Raw genomic sequence first — 17,637 nt, 5'->3', positions numbered from 1 at the left:
TCGCCTATTTAACAAACTAATGATATGTATGACATGCATGAAAAAAGGAAACAACATAATACATTGTGTCCGATCACCATTAACTTTACAAAATATGCGCAATTTAACGTCTTCAGTGGCACAGGTACTAGTGTGGGTGTGTAAGCCTCATCTCGTAGATCTGACGCTTCAAAGTCCTTGGTTCGAATCTGCATTTTATACCTTTTGGTAATACAAATCACATCGAAAAGGCATTTATTTTCAACAAAATTAAGTAGAAATAAAGTGTCTAACGAGTGTTTATTAAAACACTTTGTACTATCATTGCATCCTGTTAATGTACAAAAATACTGAGATGCAAATAGAATCTGACAAAATATAGAATACAGCATCTAATTACTTAGACTTATTGCAAACTATTGCGACATTTACATGATGTACATAGAATATATAGCTATTTGTGATTAGTGAAAATCACAACTGTTGCTTTTTGCACTTTGTGCACATATAGTCACTGCCTAATTCAACTGGAAAAATGTAGGCTTTATTTGATGTTAGACTATGCATTTTTAGTAGAAAACACAGTTCTGATGAAAATGTGACATGACTGTAAAATTCTACTGGTTTTCTCTGTAAAACAATTTTTTTTTAAAACTCTGACCAAAAAATACACAGGAATGTTTTTTTAAGGACATTGCAGGATAACAATAGCCAACAATTACTGTTATTTAAAGGAAAGTGACATTTTTTGCAGGAACAAATTTAAATAGTTAAAAAACAGGGAAAATGTACATTAAATGTCAAAGTTAGCATTTTTATGGAATTTCACAGTTCTAATCAAAATGTCATAATACTGTTAAATTCTACGTTTTTTTTCTGTAAAAATATAACATTATTTGTTGAATTTAATTAATGATATTGCTTGTAATCTGTTGCCACACTTTTATTGAGTAGATATGGCATAATATTTTTTATTGTATAGTGCTAGATCTTTGTCTAGTATACCCAATATTTTTGTTTAAATTTTAATAAAAAATTTAATTGCAAATTGCAGTTTGGCTTTTTGAATAGAGTAAATCTAAATCAAATTTGATTTGTTAAATGTAATTAATGATATTGCTTGTAATCTGTTGCCACAATTTTATTGAGTAGATGGGGCATATTATTTTTTACAGTGTACAAGCCATGGTGGTCTTTTCAGCAGTATTTAACTCACAGAAAAAGTACTACTGACAGTAACTAAAAAAAAGCATCTTTAAAAAAATATCAGAAACAATGCAATTTAGTATTACATAAACGTAATAACACAACACATATTAAAATGAAACTTTTTTTATAGTAAAACATGCCCAAAATAGCCCCTTATCCTTTCTTAGACTCACCTCATTATGAATCCATTCAAATACAACAGCCAGTGGCAAGTCTCCAGCACCATTTAATGTGTTTGTTTTAGACGTAGTTCTGTTTATTAAAATTAGACTATGCAGTTTGGTTGTGGCATACTATATAGTAGATATAAATGATATAAGATGGTTATACCATAAATATACAGTATTGTGACAGCTGAGCATCGCGTGCAGTTTTAAAATCAAATTTTTGTCATTCATCAGCTCATTCAGCTCGCATTTGAGAAAAACTTCACTACAGACTTTTAAGTTCAGGAGGAGCTGTCACTCTGCAAAGTCATCGTAAGGTAAAATGTTGTATTTTATAATGTTGCATTGTATTATAATATCTAATTTGCTGTGTTATGAACAAAGCAGTGTGATTTAACTTTGGTCTCGTCGCAAATCACACTTACAGTATTTTAGGGCTTGTGCTTTTGTCTAGTGCTGTTATAGGCAAACAAGGTAACCTTTTACGAATTTGTCATGCATGTCAAATTGCTTTCATGATGTTTCAAAATAGATTATTTAAAGCATTTTGCTTTGTTGTGATATTTGAGGTTGCTGCAGCAGCATGATAGGGTCAGGAATTAATTGAAATATAGCTTATCACATATCACATTGAAAATTGCATTATTTTAAATGAAGAAAATGTTTGAGAAGTGGAAATAAAGTGTTTATTTAGAATAAAGGCATATGTTGGGTAGGGTAGGTATAAGAAGGGCTTTAATTTATCTATAAGTGAAATAATAGATTAAATGCAGTGTACACATTAATAAAATATAGCTATATGTACAGCTTTGCATTCATATCACCTGCTTGCCTGATTTCATTAACTGTGACTTAAAGGGGGGGTTTAATGGTATTTCAAGCATTCTGACTTATTAACACAGTTATAGAGTTGTTTCCTCATGCTAAACGTAGGCAAAGTGTCAAAAATGCAGTTGGGCGTGTTTCAGAGTATTTCTGTGCCGAATGCACTTCGCCAGGGTTCGTACAAGTTTCGGCTAATTTTTTTCGATTACGGTTCTAACTGACGTTTCAGGGGTTTTCGATACGTATCACTTCTTTATATGGGCTTCCGCCGGAAAACTTCCCCCGGAAAACCCCGCCCAGCCGTCAGTCAGCGGGAGACGCTAGAGCTTGCTAACAGCTTATCACGCCACTCAGCTTTGTTTAATTTCAAAAGTCAACAATGGCACAACAAGAAGTGTGTTTTTGGATGTAAGGAGAAGACATCCAGCCTTATGGAAACAATGGATATAGATTATTATCCGGATTAGCAGCGGAGTTTTGCGTGTGTGTTTGATGCAGTGGATTTTCAGAACCGGGTCATGACGAGTTACACGTGGTAAGTAAGACTTCTGTCTTATGTTGGAAATAGGCGCGTGTATATTATATAAATGACACGAACATGTAGTGAATCATACGTTATAAGTGTTGTATAGTGTTGCATGACTCGTACTCGCTCCTCCCGTGTTATAACTCCTCCTTCTTCATTTTTTCGTACGTTATCGGAAAGATTCGTTAAAGCTAATATTTCTTTTATAAATCTGATTAAACTAAAGACTCTTCAGAGATATAAAGGATGTCATACTACTCTATAGGTACTCCAGATTGATATCAGAAATGCAGAAACAGCGTGTGTTACGTGAGCTTTAATGTGTAAAACTACAGTAAGTGTAATTATTATAACATTATAAATCATTATAAATCTAATCAGATTTTCTTTTAAAATTTGAACGTGCAAAGGACATATAAATGGCCCTTTATTAAAAGACATATGCAAAATAATATTGGATTGAAACATCCATAATTTAGTGTATGATTCAGTTTAGTCGAGAAATGGCTGCCCACCCAAAAATCTTAACTGCCCCCCCCCCAGTCCAGCAAGCCTAGTACCGGGCCTGGTTTCAACCCGGCGCAATTATTATTTTCATGTTCAGTGGCTCATTGTTTAAATAGCAAATGCATTTGCATTCAATTTTGCACCCATGGGCATTCTGGTCTGAAAACGTGATGTGTTCAGGCGCATTTTTGGTTCGTTGCTATTTTGAGGCAACTAAAAACGACTACACCATTGACCAACTAAAACTGGTCTAAAGTCAATGGCGCAATATTCTTTTTATCCAATGTGGGCATATTAAGACCATTGGCTCAGAAGTGTTTAAGTGATGAGCTGTGTCCTGATGCATTGTTCACACATGAAAAGCAGATAATGTGTATTATCAGTTTGATCCATTTCTTCTGTGTCTTGCGTTTGGGGACAACACACATTAGTCAGCATGTATGATTGTTGTTCTTTGTTGGCAAAGCATGTGTGTTAATTAATCAAAGGTTAATCAAATGTGACCTTCTGTAGTTTTGATATTATGCTTTTACTAAATAGATATAGATAGTAAAAGTAAATGTACTCTTAAGAGTATATATATTCAACATCTTACTCAAGTAAACGTAGCTACGTAAATGTAGCACATTCCTTACTACCTCTGATCAGCATACTGGGTTTCTGTGTGTGGGTGTGTATAGACCCCTTCACAGTTCACGTCACAGGTAGTTCCCACTGCGCATGTCGGGGTCAGAAAAGTCATTACAGCAGGTTGAGTTGCGTGTTATTCGGTATGAAAATCGCACCAGGTCTGACGTTAAGTTTTTTAGGATTCCTGCAGAATCTCAAAAACAAAAAATACAACATCTGTGGCTGCAAGCAATTAAACGTGCAGACTGGGACAATGCTGCAGAATTTTAGAATCAGAGAATGTGTATTAATTGTTACTTCTGACTCTAATTGCAATGTTTTTGTTAGGCAGGATACAGGATTTATAGAAATTGTCAAGGTGAATGTGTCAGTTTGCATAGAAATTAAGTGTCGTTTTTATACTAACCAAAGGGAATGTGAAATTTAAACTGCAGGAATGTAATTCTCTAATTTTATGGTTAAAATACTCAGCAATACTCAATGTCGAGTGATGAATTACCACATAGCAAATAAGCAACAATAAAAATCCTCACAGGGGACTTTAAAAGAATGTCTGTGCATACAAATATGGTGGTGAGGTAGCTTTAATATGGTGACGTCATGCTTCATCCATGGCTGTCATCACTAAGAAACCACACCCCTTTTGAAGCTCCCGCCCCGTTGTAAAGTTCCCCCCCCTGGTTTGGATATCTCCAGGCTGTATAAAACCCTTCATCCTGCCTTACCCACAATTCTGCCTTGGTAGGCAGCTCACTCACTAGCTTTATTGACACAGTCCGTTTGTCTGCTATAGAATGTGCTACAAGACCATATCAATCTCAAATGAAAAGATGGCTTGACGACGCAGATACAACTGAGATACAAATACTATTTACAGCTTTTGAGATTTGCTGAGGGAAGAGAGCTAAAGAGAGGTAAAATGTGTGTGTCCATGCGTGTGTGCTTTCACTGATTTAGGTTTCTGTGGATTTGAGTAATTTTGTGTTTTTAAATATAAGAAAAATTTAAGTTTTTATCAAAGTTTCAATTAAACTAATGCTTGAGCATGTGAGTTGTAAACATGTTTATTTATAAGTATCATAGTATAGTATTGTATCGTAGTAATATTTTTATCACATTTAAGGCACTTTAAAGATGAACATTCAGTCAGCCATCAACCGTGAGCTCTTTATCCCAAGAGATGAAAATTTGCTTGTAACCATTGAAGTGAGGAGGAGGAGGACAAGGAGAAAAGGACTTTATTTTCTCAAGGCAGGTCGCAAGAAGGACTATTTAACTTTCCTTTGCTTGTCAGGTAATCTGTGAACGTGAAACCGAAGCTGATGATGATATTGTTATTGGTACTGATATGGTATTGGTTTATGTATCAGATGTGAAATTGAGAAATTGACTCATGTTTCAATTTTTATTTAGTTACTAACAGTAGACCAGCTCAAGTCCTTATTACTAAAGTTAAAAGGTATCGAGGCTCGAGACAGCTTTCTAAAAGATCTCAATGGTCTGTGAAGCAGCTTCGTCAGGTCAATGGCATTAACCCAAACAAGGTAACCACTATTCATTTAATCTTTTAAATTTAAGAGCTAAATTTTAAATGTACTTTAAATTACTTTAATAATTTTTAGGACTCTCCGGAGTTTGACCTAGTGTTTGATCACACTTCTGATCAATGGGAGGCCAGCTCAGCTGCAGAGAAGTGCATGTTTGTGCAAGTTTTGTACCATGCTTGTCAGAACTACTGGGAGGCAACCCTTGGCCAAAATAATCCAGTTTCCCCTGGAGATCAGAAGATACCTGGAGCTCCAGAGAACAAGAAAAGCCATGGTGCACCACAACAAACTGACTTTGTCAATTGTCAGCCAAAGCTAATGGGAGGTAAGAAAGGTTCAGAAAGCAAGATTACAAAATTGCCTTACATTCAGTACTATTTATAAAAGTTCTGAGATCTCTAACAAAACATATAATTTGACTTTTTTGTTTTGTTTTCTATATTCTAGATGCTTGCTCTGTTAATATGGTCATCTATCGCTGCAAGATATTTTTAAACAGAATGAAAAATAGTATGATTTCAAACAAGGGTCAGTTCAGGGGTGAAGGTAAGAAAGATTTTATTGTGCTAATTTTTTGTAGTTATGTTTACAGTGACGTATAGAAAATATAATATATATTAAATACTGTACTAAAATAATAATAAATGTTAAAAATATAAAATGAAAGAAAGCAGTTGGTTGTTGCTGGTCAGACATCAGCTGAGCAGTAAATCAGTGGTGTGTTGAACATCACGGCAGCTGAAACTGGGTCTGTTAGTTTCAGTATCCTTGGTCTCCGAGGACGAGAAAAGGAAAGAGACACAAAATCCTATTAATCAAATCCTATAAATCAAATGTAATTACCCTGACCAAACAATATGCAATATACTTATAAATTTTCTTGAATATATAGAGGGATATTAATGCTTATAGCAGCAATTCATTCACCATTATAATATATTATAGTGTGCATTCCTTGCCAGACATGAGTTTATAGCCTATGAGGTAGAAATTGGTAATTCATTTTGGGGGAAAACTCTTCATAGCATAGCCTCTGTTGTATCCCTCAGTTTTCTTCTTCTTCAACTCTTTCTATCTTTTGGGAATCTTATAGAACCACATCTAGGAAACTGTGTGCATTTGATTCCTCTTATCACACTCATCACATTTAACATTTAAAATAAATTTTTCTTCATAAAAAAAATAGCCTATATAAATATATAGTATGATTGCTTTAGATTTTAGCTTTGATTAGTTTTAATGTGGAAATTTTGTTGACCTTAGACTATACAAGCAGTAATCAAGTGCGCAGTTTATTTTGAATGTTTATAAAGAATATGGCATGCAGTTGCCTCAAAGTTATAAAACATTAAAAAACTTTGATGCAAAGTCGAATTAACATTAATAATCATAATTATTTTTTGTAATTTTACCCGATTTATTTATGCAGCTAAAATACTAGCCAGTAGACTAAGATTTAACCGATATGAAATGCACAAATGAAATAGTTGGAATCGCTGTATAGCTGCCAGTTTCACCAACTCCATCACCCAAAATATATTTTTTAAATAGTTTCTTAATCCTGTAGCATTTAATAGTTCGCAGTTGATGTCCCTTTGGAAAACATAATTAAAAATCTAACAACCATCAATGTAATGATGTCTAATTATGTGAATGTTTTATTCTTTAAATATAAAAATATTTGCCTAATTAAACAAGGAATGTACTGCATTTTTTTTTTTACAAATATTTAGTTATATAGACTGCAATGTAAGCTTTTATGAAAGTGATGGCCCCTAGTGGAGTCATGTGGGATAAGGTAAAATTAAGAGACCAACCAGACCAACCTTCCGAACGAACGACTTATGCCGAGTTCAGACTGCACGATTTTAGCCCTGATTTTGACTCGCCGACAGGTTTTGAGAAATCGCCGACAAATGCCCGAAATCACAGGCAAATCGATGCTCGTGCACGCGAGTGACAATCACACAGTGTGAATTATAAAAGACGCGTTCTGAGAGGATCGCCGACGAGTCGCCGACACCCTTGAGATATTTGGCATGCTAAATATCTGGACCGGTCGGCGATTCAAAATCATGCCGTGTGAAATGTGTTTTGACTGACAATAACATCGGCGATAACCTACATCCAATGAGAGAGCAACATACGGGACAGCTGGAAGTTCGGGGAGGGGTCTCTCAAAACATTTCCTCCTTCATAATTTTTATTTCTTCTTCTTTCTGCTGAAAATGAGCGCACATGCAATTTGTATGGTAAACTTCTTGCGGGTGACCATTTTTAATAATAATCCCAGTCTCACGTGAGAAATCCAGTCTTGCACGCGTGACCTCGGCGTTGTTTCCTTCGCGTCACTTCTCGCGTGCGTTTGGTTGTGAGACGTAGTTTGCGGACCGGGAAAAAGTTATCGGCGATTCTTCTTACGGTAAAGTCATGCAGTATGAAAACCCCTGTCGCCAATCCATCATGCAGTCTGAAACAGCAGCGACTGAACCCTTCCCCAGATAATCACGCAGTGTGAAACCACAGGTGACCCGACTAGTTTGAAAATCATACAGTCTGAACTCGGCATTACAGAAGTGTTACGGAACTAAGAACGTTTCGGAAAACACATATTAGCGATAAGGTATAGCTTAAGGTACAACTTAAGAACGACGTAGCGTTAAGGTAGTTTCGGAGAACGCAGCCCTGATCATTTAGCATGCTTTTGATCATTTAATTAATGCTTCATTCAACTAATGCTTTTGATTGCTCATTCTCACAGTTATTTTCTAAATCAGCATTGCACTGATCTTTCAATCTTTCAGTATGTAAATAATTATTTTCATTCATATGTTTTTTCTTCCTCTCTGAATCCTATTGGTAGCAATTACCCAAACATATATGCTGCTACATTGCATTTTTCTCTTGCATGATCTTTTGGGCTTCATACTGCACTTACTGCACTTTCTTTTGCTCCGTCGAATCACATTGACCCTTTCTCTCTTAATGTGGACTCATTTAAATTCTTTAGACAGCTTCATCTTAAAAATGTATTTTCTAGGTCTAATTTCTTATCCAATAGTCATACTGTTTGCAGGAATTATGATTCCAATACTAGCGAGACCCCCAGAGAAGTGACCACTTTCAAAAATAAATCAAGGTTTTTGCCTTCGTCTAATTAAAATCCTACTATTGTCACTTTTAATCAGTTAGTTAAGTTAGACTTGGCCAAATTAAGTAGGCCAGGTCCTTCAACAAAAAATAAAAATATGGAAAATAATTAATTGGATGCTCTATGGAATCTAGACATGAAATTATTATTCGCCTAGCTGACAAGGGGGCTGCTGTTGTGGTTATGCGCTTAAAGAAATATGAAAATGGTATATTTAAATTACTTAATGATGAAAAACATTATCAGCGTTTTCGTCATAATCTTACCTCTAGCATTAAAAATTTGATTGCTGAATTTATTGATACATCTTATAAAAAAGGCTGGATTACTGATAAAGAAAGGCCTTTTTACCATCCTCGCTGTCCAATTTTCTATGGTCTACCCAAAATCCAGAAATGTCTTGACAATTCTCCTTTACGCACTATTGCATAGAAAGTCTTACTGAGCCTTTTTCTCAATGTTTTGATGCTTTTATAAGACCATTATGTTCAAAGTTTACCATCATACCTTGGAGATACAACTGATGTTTTAAATTTGATTGTTAATTTGAAATGCGAAAGCAATGATTTCCTTGTATCGTTTGATGTGCAAAGTCTCTATACATGCATACCCCACCATATAGGCCTACAAGTCATAATACATTATCTTACCAAACGCCCTAATGATGTTTTGCCCCCTTCAGAGTTTCTTGTAAATCTTGTCGAGATTATTTTATCTAATCCCTTTTTGGTAACGCTTTAGATTACAGCCCGGAAAGTACTGCGTAAGTACAGCGAATTTGCAGCGTACGTTTCTGTGGTTGTGGTGTACTTATGAAGTACGTACGTGTAATTATAAGGGAACAATTTATAATATTTGGAAAATAAAGGGATAACAACCAGGAAAAATACAAAAAATATATGCAGTAAAGTACTGCGTAAGTACAGCGAATTTACAGCATACATTTTTGTAATTATAGTGTACTTATAAAGTATATACATGTAATTTTAAGGAAACAATTTATAATATTTTGGGAACAAAGGGGTAACAAGTGCCACTTTAATTTACAGCCCGTAGATGTTGTATTTACTTTTTAACTACGTGAAACAAGGGGGTAGCAAGTGCCACTTTAATTTACAGCCCGTAGATGTTGTATTTACTTTTTAATTACGTGAAACAAGGGGGTAACAAGTGCCACTTTAATTTACAGCCCGCAGATGTTGTATTAACTCTTTAACTACGTGAAACAAGGGGGTAACAAGTGCCACTTCAATTTACAGCCCGCAGATGTTGTATTAACTCTTTAACTACGTGAAACAAGGGGGTAACAAGTGCCACTTTAATTTACAGCCCGCAGATGCTATACTTACTCTGTAACTATGTGAAACAAGGGGGTAAAAGTTTTGTTGTTTAGTAATCTCCATCATCATGCATCATGAAATGATATTAAATATGTACCCCCCATTGTTAAAAAAATACTTAGCCTATGCCTTAATATATTTCAATAGCCTACCTATATTATTCCAAAAATATATGTGGTGTATGACTATGACTGAATGAAGACCCACAGTTTTCAGAATCCATGTGAAAGCAGCCATGGTATGACGCCAGTGCGATCACCACGCACTAGCTATATGTGGAGAGGAGTGTGATCGAGCAAATTCAGTGAATGTGTGTGTTCTCGCTAAATTACTCTCAAACATAAGATTGTTTTGCATGTAGCCTATACGCCATATCACGTAGGCCTAATATTTAAATCGTTAGTCAGAAATTATGAATTACTTACTGTATTAATAATTTGTAATTTCCCACATTTTTACCATATACGTCATACATACCATGTAATATTAAAATAGTTAGCCCTTAGTTATAAAATACTAACTGCAAATATTATTTGTATTTTTCCTGGAAGTTACCCCTTTGTTCCCCAAATATTATAAATTGTTCCCTTATAATTACATGTACGTACTTCATAAGTATACTATAATTACAGAAACATACACTGTAAATTTGCTGTACTTACACAGTACTTTACTGCATATACTATTTGTATTTTTCCTGGTTGTTACCCCTTTAATCCCCAAATATTATAAATTGTTCCCTTATAATTACACGTACTTCCTTTATAAGTATACTATAATTACAGAAACATACGCTGTAAATTCGCTGTACTTACGCAGTACTTTCCGGGCTGTAATCTAAAGCGTTACCAACTTTTTTAATTACTATGACAAATTCTATTTACAACTACAGGGGACTGCAATGGGGTCTAATATGCTTGTTTGATTATGGGCTTATGGGAAGAAAAATATATACAGAATACTGAAAATAACCCACTCCATCACTCTGGCGCCGATATATAGACAATGTTCTGTTAATATGGAAGGGTAGATTAAATGAGTTAAATCAGGTTTTGACTTATATACAGATTACTTGTCTTTTACTATGGAATTTAACAAGCAGTCCATTTATTTCTTAGATCTTACACTTTCCAAAGACGTAAACAATATCCTACAATCCACTATCTATCATAAACCTCTCAGCAGGAACACCTTATTATGAGCAGACAGTAACCACTCGCCTCATCTGATTCCTAATATGCCAATGGGTCCGTTTTTGCGAGTCAGAAGAAACTGTGGTACTACAAGTGATTTTTTGTCAAAAGCAGCGCATCTAGCGTGTCGTTTTAAACAATGAGGTTATGATAAATCTGATATAACTAAAGCATGGGATAGGGCTCTAAATACAGCCTCACTGTTAAAGGTCACATTCTTTCTGATCCCATTTTTTAAAGCCTAGTTAGTGTGTAATGTTGCTGTAATAGCATAAATAATACCTGTAAAATGATAAAGCTCAAAGTTCACAGCCAGGCAATTTATTTTCTTTAACAGAATTTGCCTTTCAAAGTTTACAGCGAACATCCGATTTGGACTACAGTCCCCTACTTCCTGCTTTAATGACGTCACTTGAACAGTTTTTTGACTAACCTCCGCCCACAGGAATACGTCAGTCGCCAGCTAAGTTAACGGCAAGCTAAGCTGCTATCGAATCACAACACACTAAACAAGAACTCGATATGTATTTCTGAAGGAGTGACTTCATAGAACAAGGAAGACATCAGCCCGTTTTGAGGACAGTAAAAACAGCGGTATACAGATAAGTAAAATGTGTGAAAAATACTGCGTTTTTTACACGTGAAACATGAACACATGTTACAGTATATTGCGCACTGTAAACACAATCAAAGCTTCAAAACACAGAAGGAACGGGAACTTTAAGGAATAAACCTAAGCCACACACAACATCAAAATTATTTTTTTCCACTAGCTACACTCCAGCAGCAGGAAGAATAAAAAACATTCATCGAAAGCATTGGCATGTTCTTAATAGTGACCCGACTCTTAAAGATATCTGCACTGAACCACCTAGGTTCCTAGTTAGATGCACCCATAACATTCGTGACCGTTTGGTCCACTCAGATATGACAATTCCAACTTTGATAACTTGGCTCCCTACTCTACCTCTAGGTTTCGACAAATGTGGCAACTGTGCACAATGCTCTACAACCCCCCCCCCCCCCCCGCCCCAAAAAAAGGTGGGACACTGTAGAAATTGTGAGTAAAAAAGGAATGGAATAATTTACTAATCTCATAAACTTATATTTTATTTATTTATTAATAGAATGTAAATAACATATCAAATGTTGAAAGTGACACATTTTGAAATGTCATGCCAAATATTGGCTCATTTTGGATTTCATGAGAGCTAAACATTCCAAAAAAAGTTGGGACAGGTAGCAATAAAAGGCCGGAAAAGTAAAATGTACATATAAGCTATATACATATATATTTTTTATTTTACGCAAAATTCGTTATCCTGTGAGTTATTTTGTCATCTTTTCTCCCTTTTGTCCAAACTGCTACAAACTCTTCCTTCCCTGCAGAATGCAATAAATCTGCCCAACAAATCACAGTGCATCATTCCACACATTGTAAACAACAATGGCAGCGCTTTGAATACACACAGAATCCTAGTTTTCCTCATCTACTCTGTACTCTATTTTCAACAAACAAACAAAAACAAAATAAAACTTTCCATGGCAATAATAGTTTTCTGTGGCGGGGAAAATCAAAATCGAATAATTTACGTGAGAGGCACTCTGGAGACGGAAAAATGCCGGCTGTTGCTTGTTCTCACACGGCAGCAACAAGTTTCAGTCATGCTAACACATTGGCCCTCATTTATCATTCTTGCGTAGAAACGGGCGTATATGTTGGCGTAAGATTATGCTTACACTGCTCTCACCGCCTGATTTATGAAACTGTGCGTACCGTTGATATTCAGGTGTAAGCAATATCTGCCCTTCATAAATGCCGCGGCCGAAAACGATCGTCATTAGAATAACAAGTCCATATAAATTCAAGTCTCCGCCTCCCCCACGCCCTCATTTTACGCCATTGACACACGAAAGACGGCAAAGAAGAGAATCCGGGGAAGTGAAAAGAAACAAAATTGTTTTATTTGGGAGTTTAAAGAGTGGGATTAAAGACACATTAATAATTGGATGACAATTTGTAATATTTTATTATTATTTTTATTATTGATTGATATTTAGAAGAATAATTATTTATTATTATTATTATTATTATTATTTACTGTTGCTTACATCTAAATTCTATGTCTGCTTAATGGTTCAGTTAATTTTTTTTTAATAATATTTTAAAATGATGTAGTAACTTTTGTAGTGTGTTGTTCTGTATTTACATACAGTTGTTTGTTAGCTGTATCTTAGATCCAGTTTGATACGGAGCTCCGGATATAATTCAAATTAACAATTTGTTTCTACGACATCCACATGTTTTAGCTAAGCTAATTCATAATTTGAAGTAATAATAATTGTAATAGTAATTACGAAATATTGTAATAATTAATTCCAAGGAACAAACTGTTGAATATTGGGAACAAATTCTAAATTTATTGCCATACTTTAGACTAAATAAGAAAAAGAAGTGTCCATAATGTAGCATAAAAATAATTCGTGGCCATAATTTTGTCCGCATGTCATCATGATCGGATTTACGGCTCCATTCAACACAAGCATTTTAGTTTACCTCATCTGTATTTATTTATCATCGAATGGTACGTAACTATCTTACCTTTTATTGCATTACCATGTTTTCGTAGCACATCCTTGTGCTTTCTTGCAATGTGCCGCTTCAGATTCCAGGAAGAATATTTGCTAACTCTTTACAGTCTCTCCGCAGTCCCTTTCAATTTTTTCTTCCTGCTCAATCTTAACTTTGATTTTTACTTTACATTTATGTATAAGGCTTGAATTCCATAACTTATTGCTAGACGTTTTTACAGATTCTCGAACTAGCAAATTATCAAAGGGCGTTCTGGGTTCAACGAGCGGTGCTGAGGGAGCGGAATTTTCGGAAAGGCGCTTTGATGGTAATATTACCGCACCGCTACCACTAAGCTCCGTTCACATGCTCGCTCTGAAACATCAGGTAAAGCGCACAGGCTCTCAACTGAAGGAATACGCATACAAATCAAATGCTTTGATAAAGTCTCACAAATTAAACATTGAACATTGTTGCATAAAAATAAACACTGAAGTTTATAATTACTATGTTTTTTTACAGTGGGTCATAATATATCATATATTTTAGTTTGTCAGTGCGTTTTGTGGTGTTAGGAAGTGTTTGCGCATTTCTGCACTAACTCAAAATGTGCGTACACCACCTCCTGAGCTGGCGTAGGATTTGAGCGTGCCGTACACCAACGTCCATATTGATAAATCTCAAAGTCACCGTGGTTTTGGGTGTACGCAAGGTGTACGCTGGAAATTTGGTGTACGTACTTTTGATAAATGGGGGCCTTTGACCCCAGGGGATCTTATGAAAACCTTTCCATTATTTTACTCAAAGTAAATCAAGCAGGACCAAAACATTTTACAGCTGATCGCTGTCAAAAAAGTGCAGCAACGACGACCCAAGGATGACAGCAACAATGACAGTGTTCTTAATATGACAACGTAAGTCTTTGGATTAATGCCATTAATGTTTTTTTATCAGTGTATACCACTTGTCAACTAAAGGAATATAAAATGGCAAAGATGAATGCACATTTACTGATTCAAAAGATTTATAGCATTTCGAAAAAAAAATGCAGATTTTTTTTAATAATAAATCTTTGAAAATCAAATTATGGATTGGAATTTTTAATGTTATCATAACCTAGAGATGCTATGTGAAAGTTTGTATAAGAAAATAGTGGTTTTCATCTTGTCACTTTCTTGGTATAGAAAACACGTTTTTACCGAAATTAGTCAGAATGGATTTATTGTGTTTTATATGTCAAAAGTTCCCCAGTGACCAAGACAAGCCATGACATTTAGACAGTATATTAGTACAAATGCATCCTTTAGGCAGTTTACTCATTTCCATCCTTTCCTGCTTGTTGTTGTGTAAATCAGAGCAGTCATAGTAAAGATGTTATGAAAGAACACTTTGTTGCTCCTGTCAGCGGGTGGTTGTTTTGTGGTCTTCTGACAGATCTCTCGGCAGTGGTAGAGAATGGATCTATTGCAAAGACGGTGCAGTTGGTGCAGAGGCCACTTTGTTCTGATGAGGACATGCATGGGTATACAAAGACAGGCGTTGAGGGAGAGTAGCAGAGATGAGTAAAGTGGCACCAGGCTTCACAGCAGATGCCTGTAATGAATAGGAGAGGTGCCAAGCTGCCCTTGTGGTTCAAAATGCCGTGTGGTGGTTTCTTTTGCTGTAGATACACTATGATAACTATTTCTTTTGATTATTTGTATTAACTTATGGCATATAATGACAGATAAGTGTGTTGAAATTGAATTTAAGGGTATGGAGAACCCTATGTAGATGGTTGCTTTTTAATTCCTCCTAAACAGAGTAGGATAAGAACAGAAGACCTGTTATTATCTTATGAGGTGACATTTCTCTCAATTATTTATGACATCACATGTCGTGGATTTTTTCAGGAGAATCAGAGACGGGTGAGATGCAAAATTCTCTTCAAAGTATTTTATTAAAGAATTGTGTCAGACAGCATGAAACACAATACTGGTCATAGGGTGTACACCTGGTAAAATGATAATGACAATGACCCCGTTCTGAGTTTTTCAGTATATTATATAGTGTTCCAATAGTGGTCCAATAGCCCTGCCTTTCTTTCACTCTGTACTGTCCCAATGTCCAGCAGACTCCTACCTTCAGGCCCCTTAGCTCCTTCTCATAACTCATGACAACTTGGTGATGCTGTGGCTTTATCTCTATAACATTCCAAACTGGTACATAAATCCTTCCATGGGTGGTAAAACTCATTGTCTTTGTTCTCTAACACATCATACAACTATTTGCTATCCTTACCATGGACACCCTTATCTCCTCCAGGCCCAGCTATGGAATAACACATTCATATGCAAGCAACAGAGAGACAACTTAAAACTTAATTCATGTAGACCTTAACCACGAAACACATTAAAAGCATACCATATAAAACATTTATACTAATCTGTAAGATAAAACACTCAAAATTTCTCTACCCTAAATCCCCCCTTTGGAAACTAAACGTTTTCGATAACCACCCTGCAAATACGACTGCTGATACCAGAGAAGCCGGGCTAGGTACTTTAAAGAAAGAAAACATATAAAAGAATAAAATACCCCTGAGAGTTCGGGCCAGACCCTCAGTCACTTTTCTAATTTAAACATTCATTTCACATGGGTCATCCTTTAAGTGATAATTAACAACCTGTAAAAAAGAGTAATGATAAACAACATGAAAAATATAACATAACATTCAATTTTAGATCAAAAGCAAGCATATCATCTTTTCAAAAAATTCTTTTCACTTTCTGGTAAGCCGTGCTAGGTGGATGTTTTACCTCCACCCCCAGGAGATTCCTGGACCATCAGTCACTTACCAGGCTTGTTACACTGTCATCACACCGTGGACAGTGATGCTTAAAACCATCCCTTTCCCTGTTTTACACAGGTTTGCAACTTGCATTACTAATAAAAGATTATAACTTGTAATAAAAATAATAAATGCAAACGATAATACCTTGTTAATAAATGATAACACATGCAATAAATTATAAACATTAATAAAAAATATAGTTGCAAGCAGCGATGGCGGGCCCTCGCACGTTTTTTAACCGCTACACGGTGCATCCGAGAAAACGATGCATGGTGGGCATGTGCATCAAGTGGGTAAATATCAGGACTATTTCATGTTGCTACTGATCCATTTAGGTACTGTAGGTAAAAGAAACCCCACATTTTAGACAAACGGGGGCGCTAGTGAGACACTAAATAGACACGCCTTTATCTGACGTTTTTGTCAACACTTAACTCTGTGCCAAATTTAAATTTAATCTAAGCACGCCAAGACCCTTAAATATGCCTGAAATAAAAGTAAAGTTTGATGCGTTGCCATGGGAACAGCGTTCAAGACGCAAAAAATTCCATCATGTTGACCACTTTTGGTGTCAATCGCATGAATCCCATACGAGGAGTATTCAAAAGTTCACTGCATGTAACTGTCAGTCTTAAATATGTGTAAAAATGAAAGTAAAGTTTGACACGTTGCCATGGGAACAGCGTTCGAGACATCTACAATGTCTCAGCATCATGTTGACCACTTCTGGTGTCAATAACATTATTTACCTAGAAGGAGTATTTAAAATAACATCGCATGCAACTGTAATGCTTAAATAAGCCTTTAAAATGAAAGTAAAAATTGTCGCGTTGCCGTAGGAACAACATTCGAGATACAAAAATCCCTTCACAATTTATCATCTACAATGTCTCAGCATCATGTTGACCACTTTTGGTGTCAATCGCATGAATATCCTAGGAGTATTTAAAAGAACATCAGATAGAACTGTCAAAAAAATCCAGCTTTGTGACTGACACACTTCCTGGCCCTGGTGGTGTGGCGCTATACCCGAGACTCACAATAGGCACATCGATGCGATCAGAATCTTCAGACGAACAAACACCCCGCATGTCATCACAATAAGACATTTTTTGCCTCAGATATTAGACACTTCCTGTTTCTCTGATTTCGCCATGA

The 17,637-nt window shown here is 35.7% G+C and overlaps 1 protein-coding gene across 1 annotated transcript in view; it reads left to right on the top strand.

Annotated features, from left to right (window-relative positions):
- The first annotated feature begins 4,564 nt into the window (after window positions 1–4,564).
- Window positions 4,565–17,637, top strand: part of stxbp6l (syntaxin binding protein 6 (amisyn), like) — a 46,902-nt gene continuing 33,829 nt past the window's right edge. Inside the window, exons 1-5 of the mRNA XM_073855460.1 lie at window positions 4,565–4,757; window positions 4,967–5,137; window positions 5,257–5,387; window positions 5,466–5,715; window positions 5,838–5,936. Coding sequence (XP_073711561.1) covers window positions 4,978–5,137; window positions 5,257–5,387; window positions 5,466–5,715; window positions 5,838–5,936 — 640 coding nt within the window. The 5' untranslated portion in view covers window positions 4,565–4,757; window positions 4,967–4,977. The remainder of the gene's footprint in view (window positions 4,758–4,966; window positions 5,138–5,256; window positions 5,388–5,465; window positions 5,716–5,837; window positions 5,937–17,637) is intronic.

This window comes from Misgurnus anguillicaudatus, chromosome 18 (genome assembly GCF_027580225.2).
Source record: "Misgurnus anguillicaudatus chromosome 18, ASM2758022v2, whole genome shotgun sequence".
Classification (NCBI taxonomy): Eukaryota; Metazoa; Chordata; class Actinopteri; order Cypriniformes; family Cobitidae; genus Misgurnus; species Misgurnus anguillicaudatus.
The sequence above is the reverse complement of the archived record's forward strand: the minus strand, read 5'-3'. Positions and strand labels throughout refer to the sequence as shown.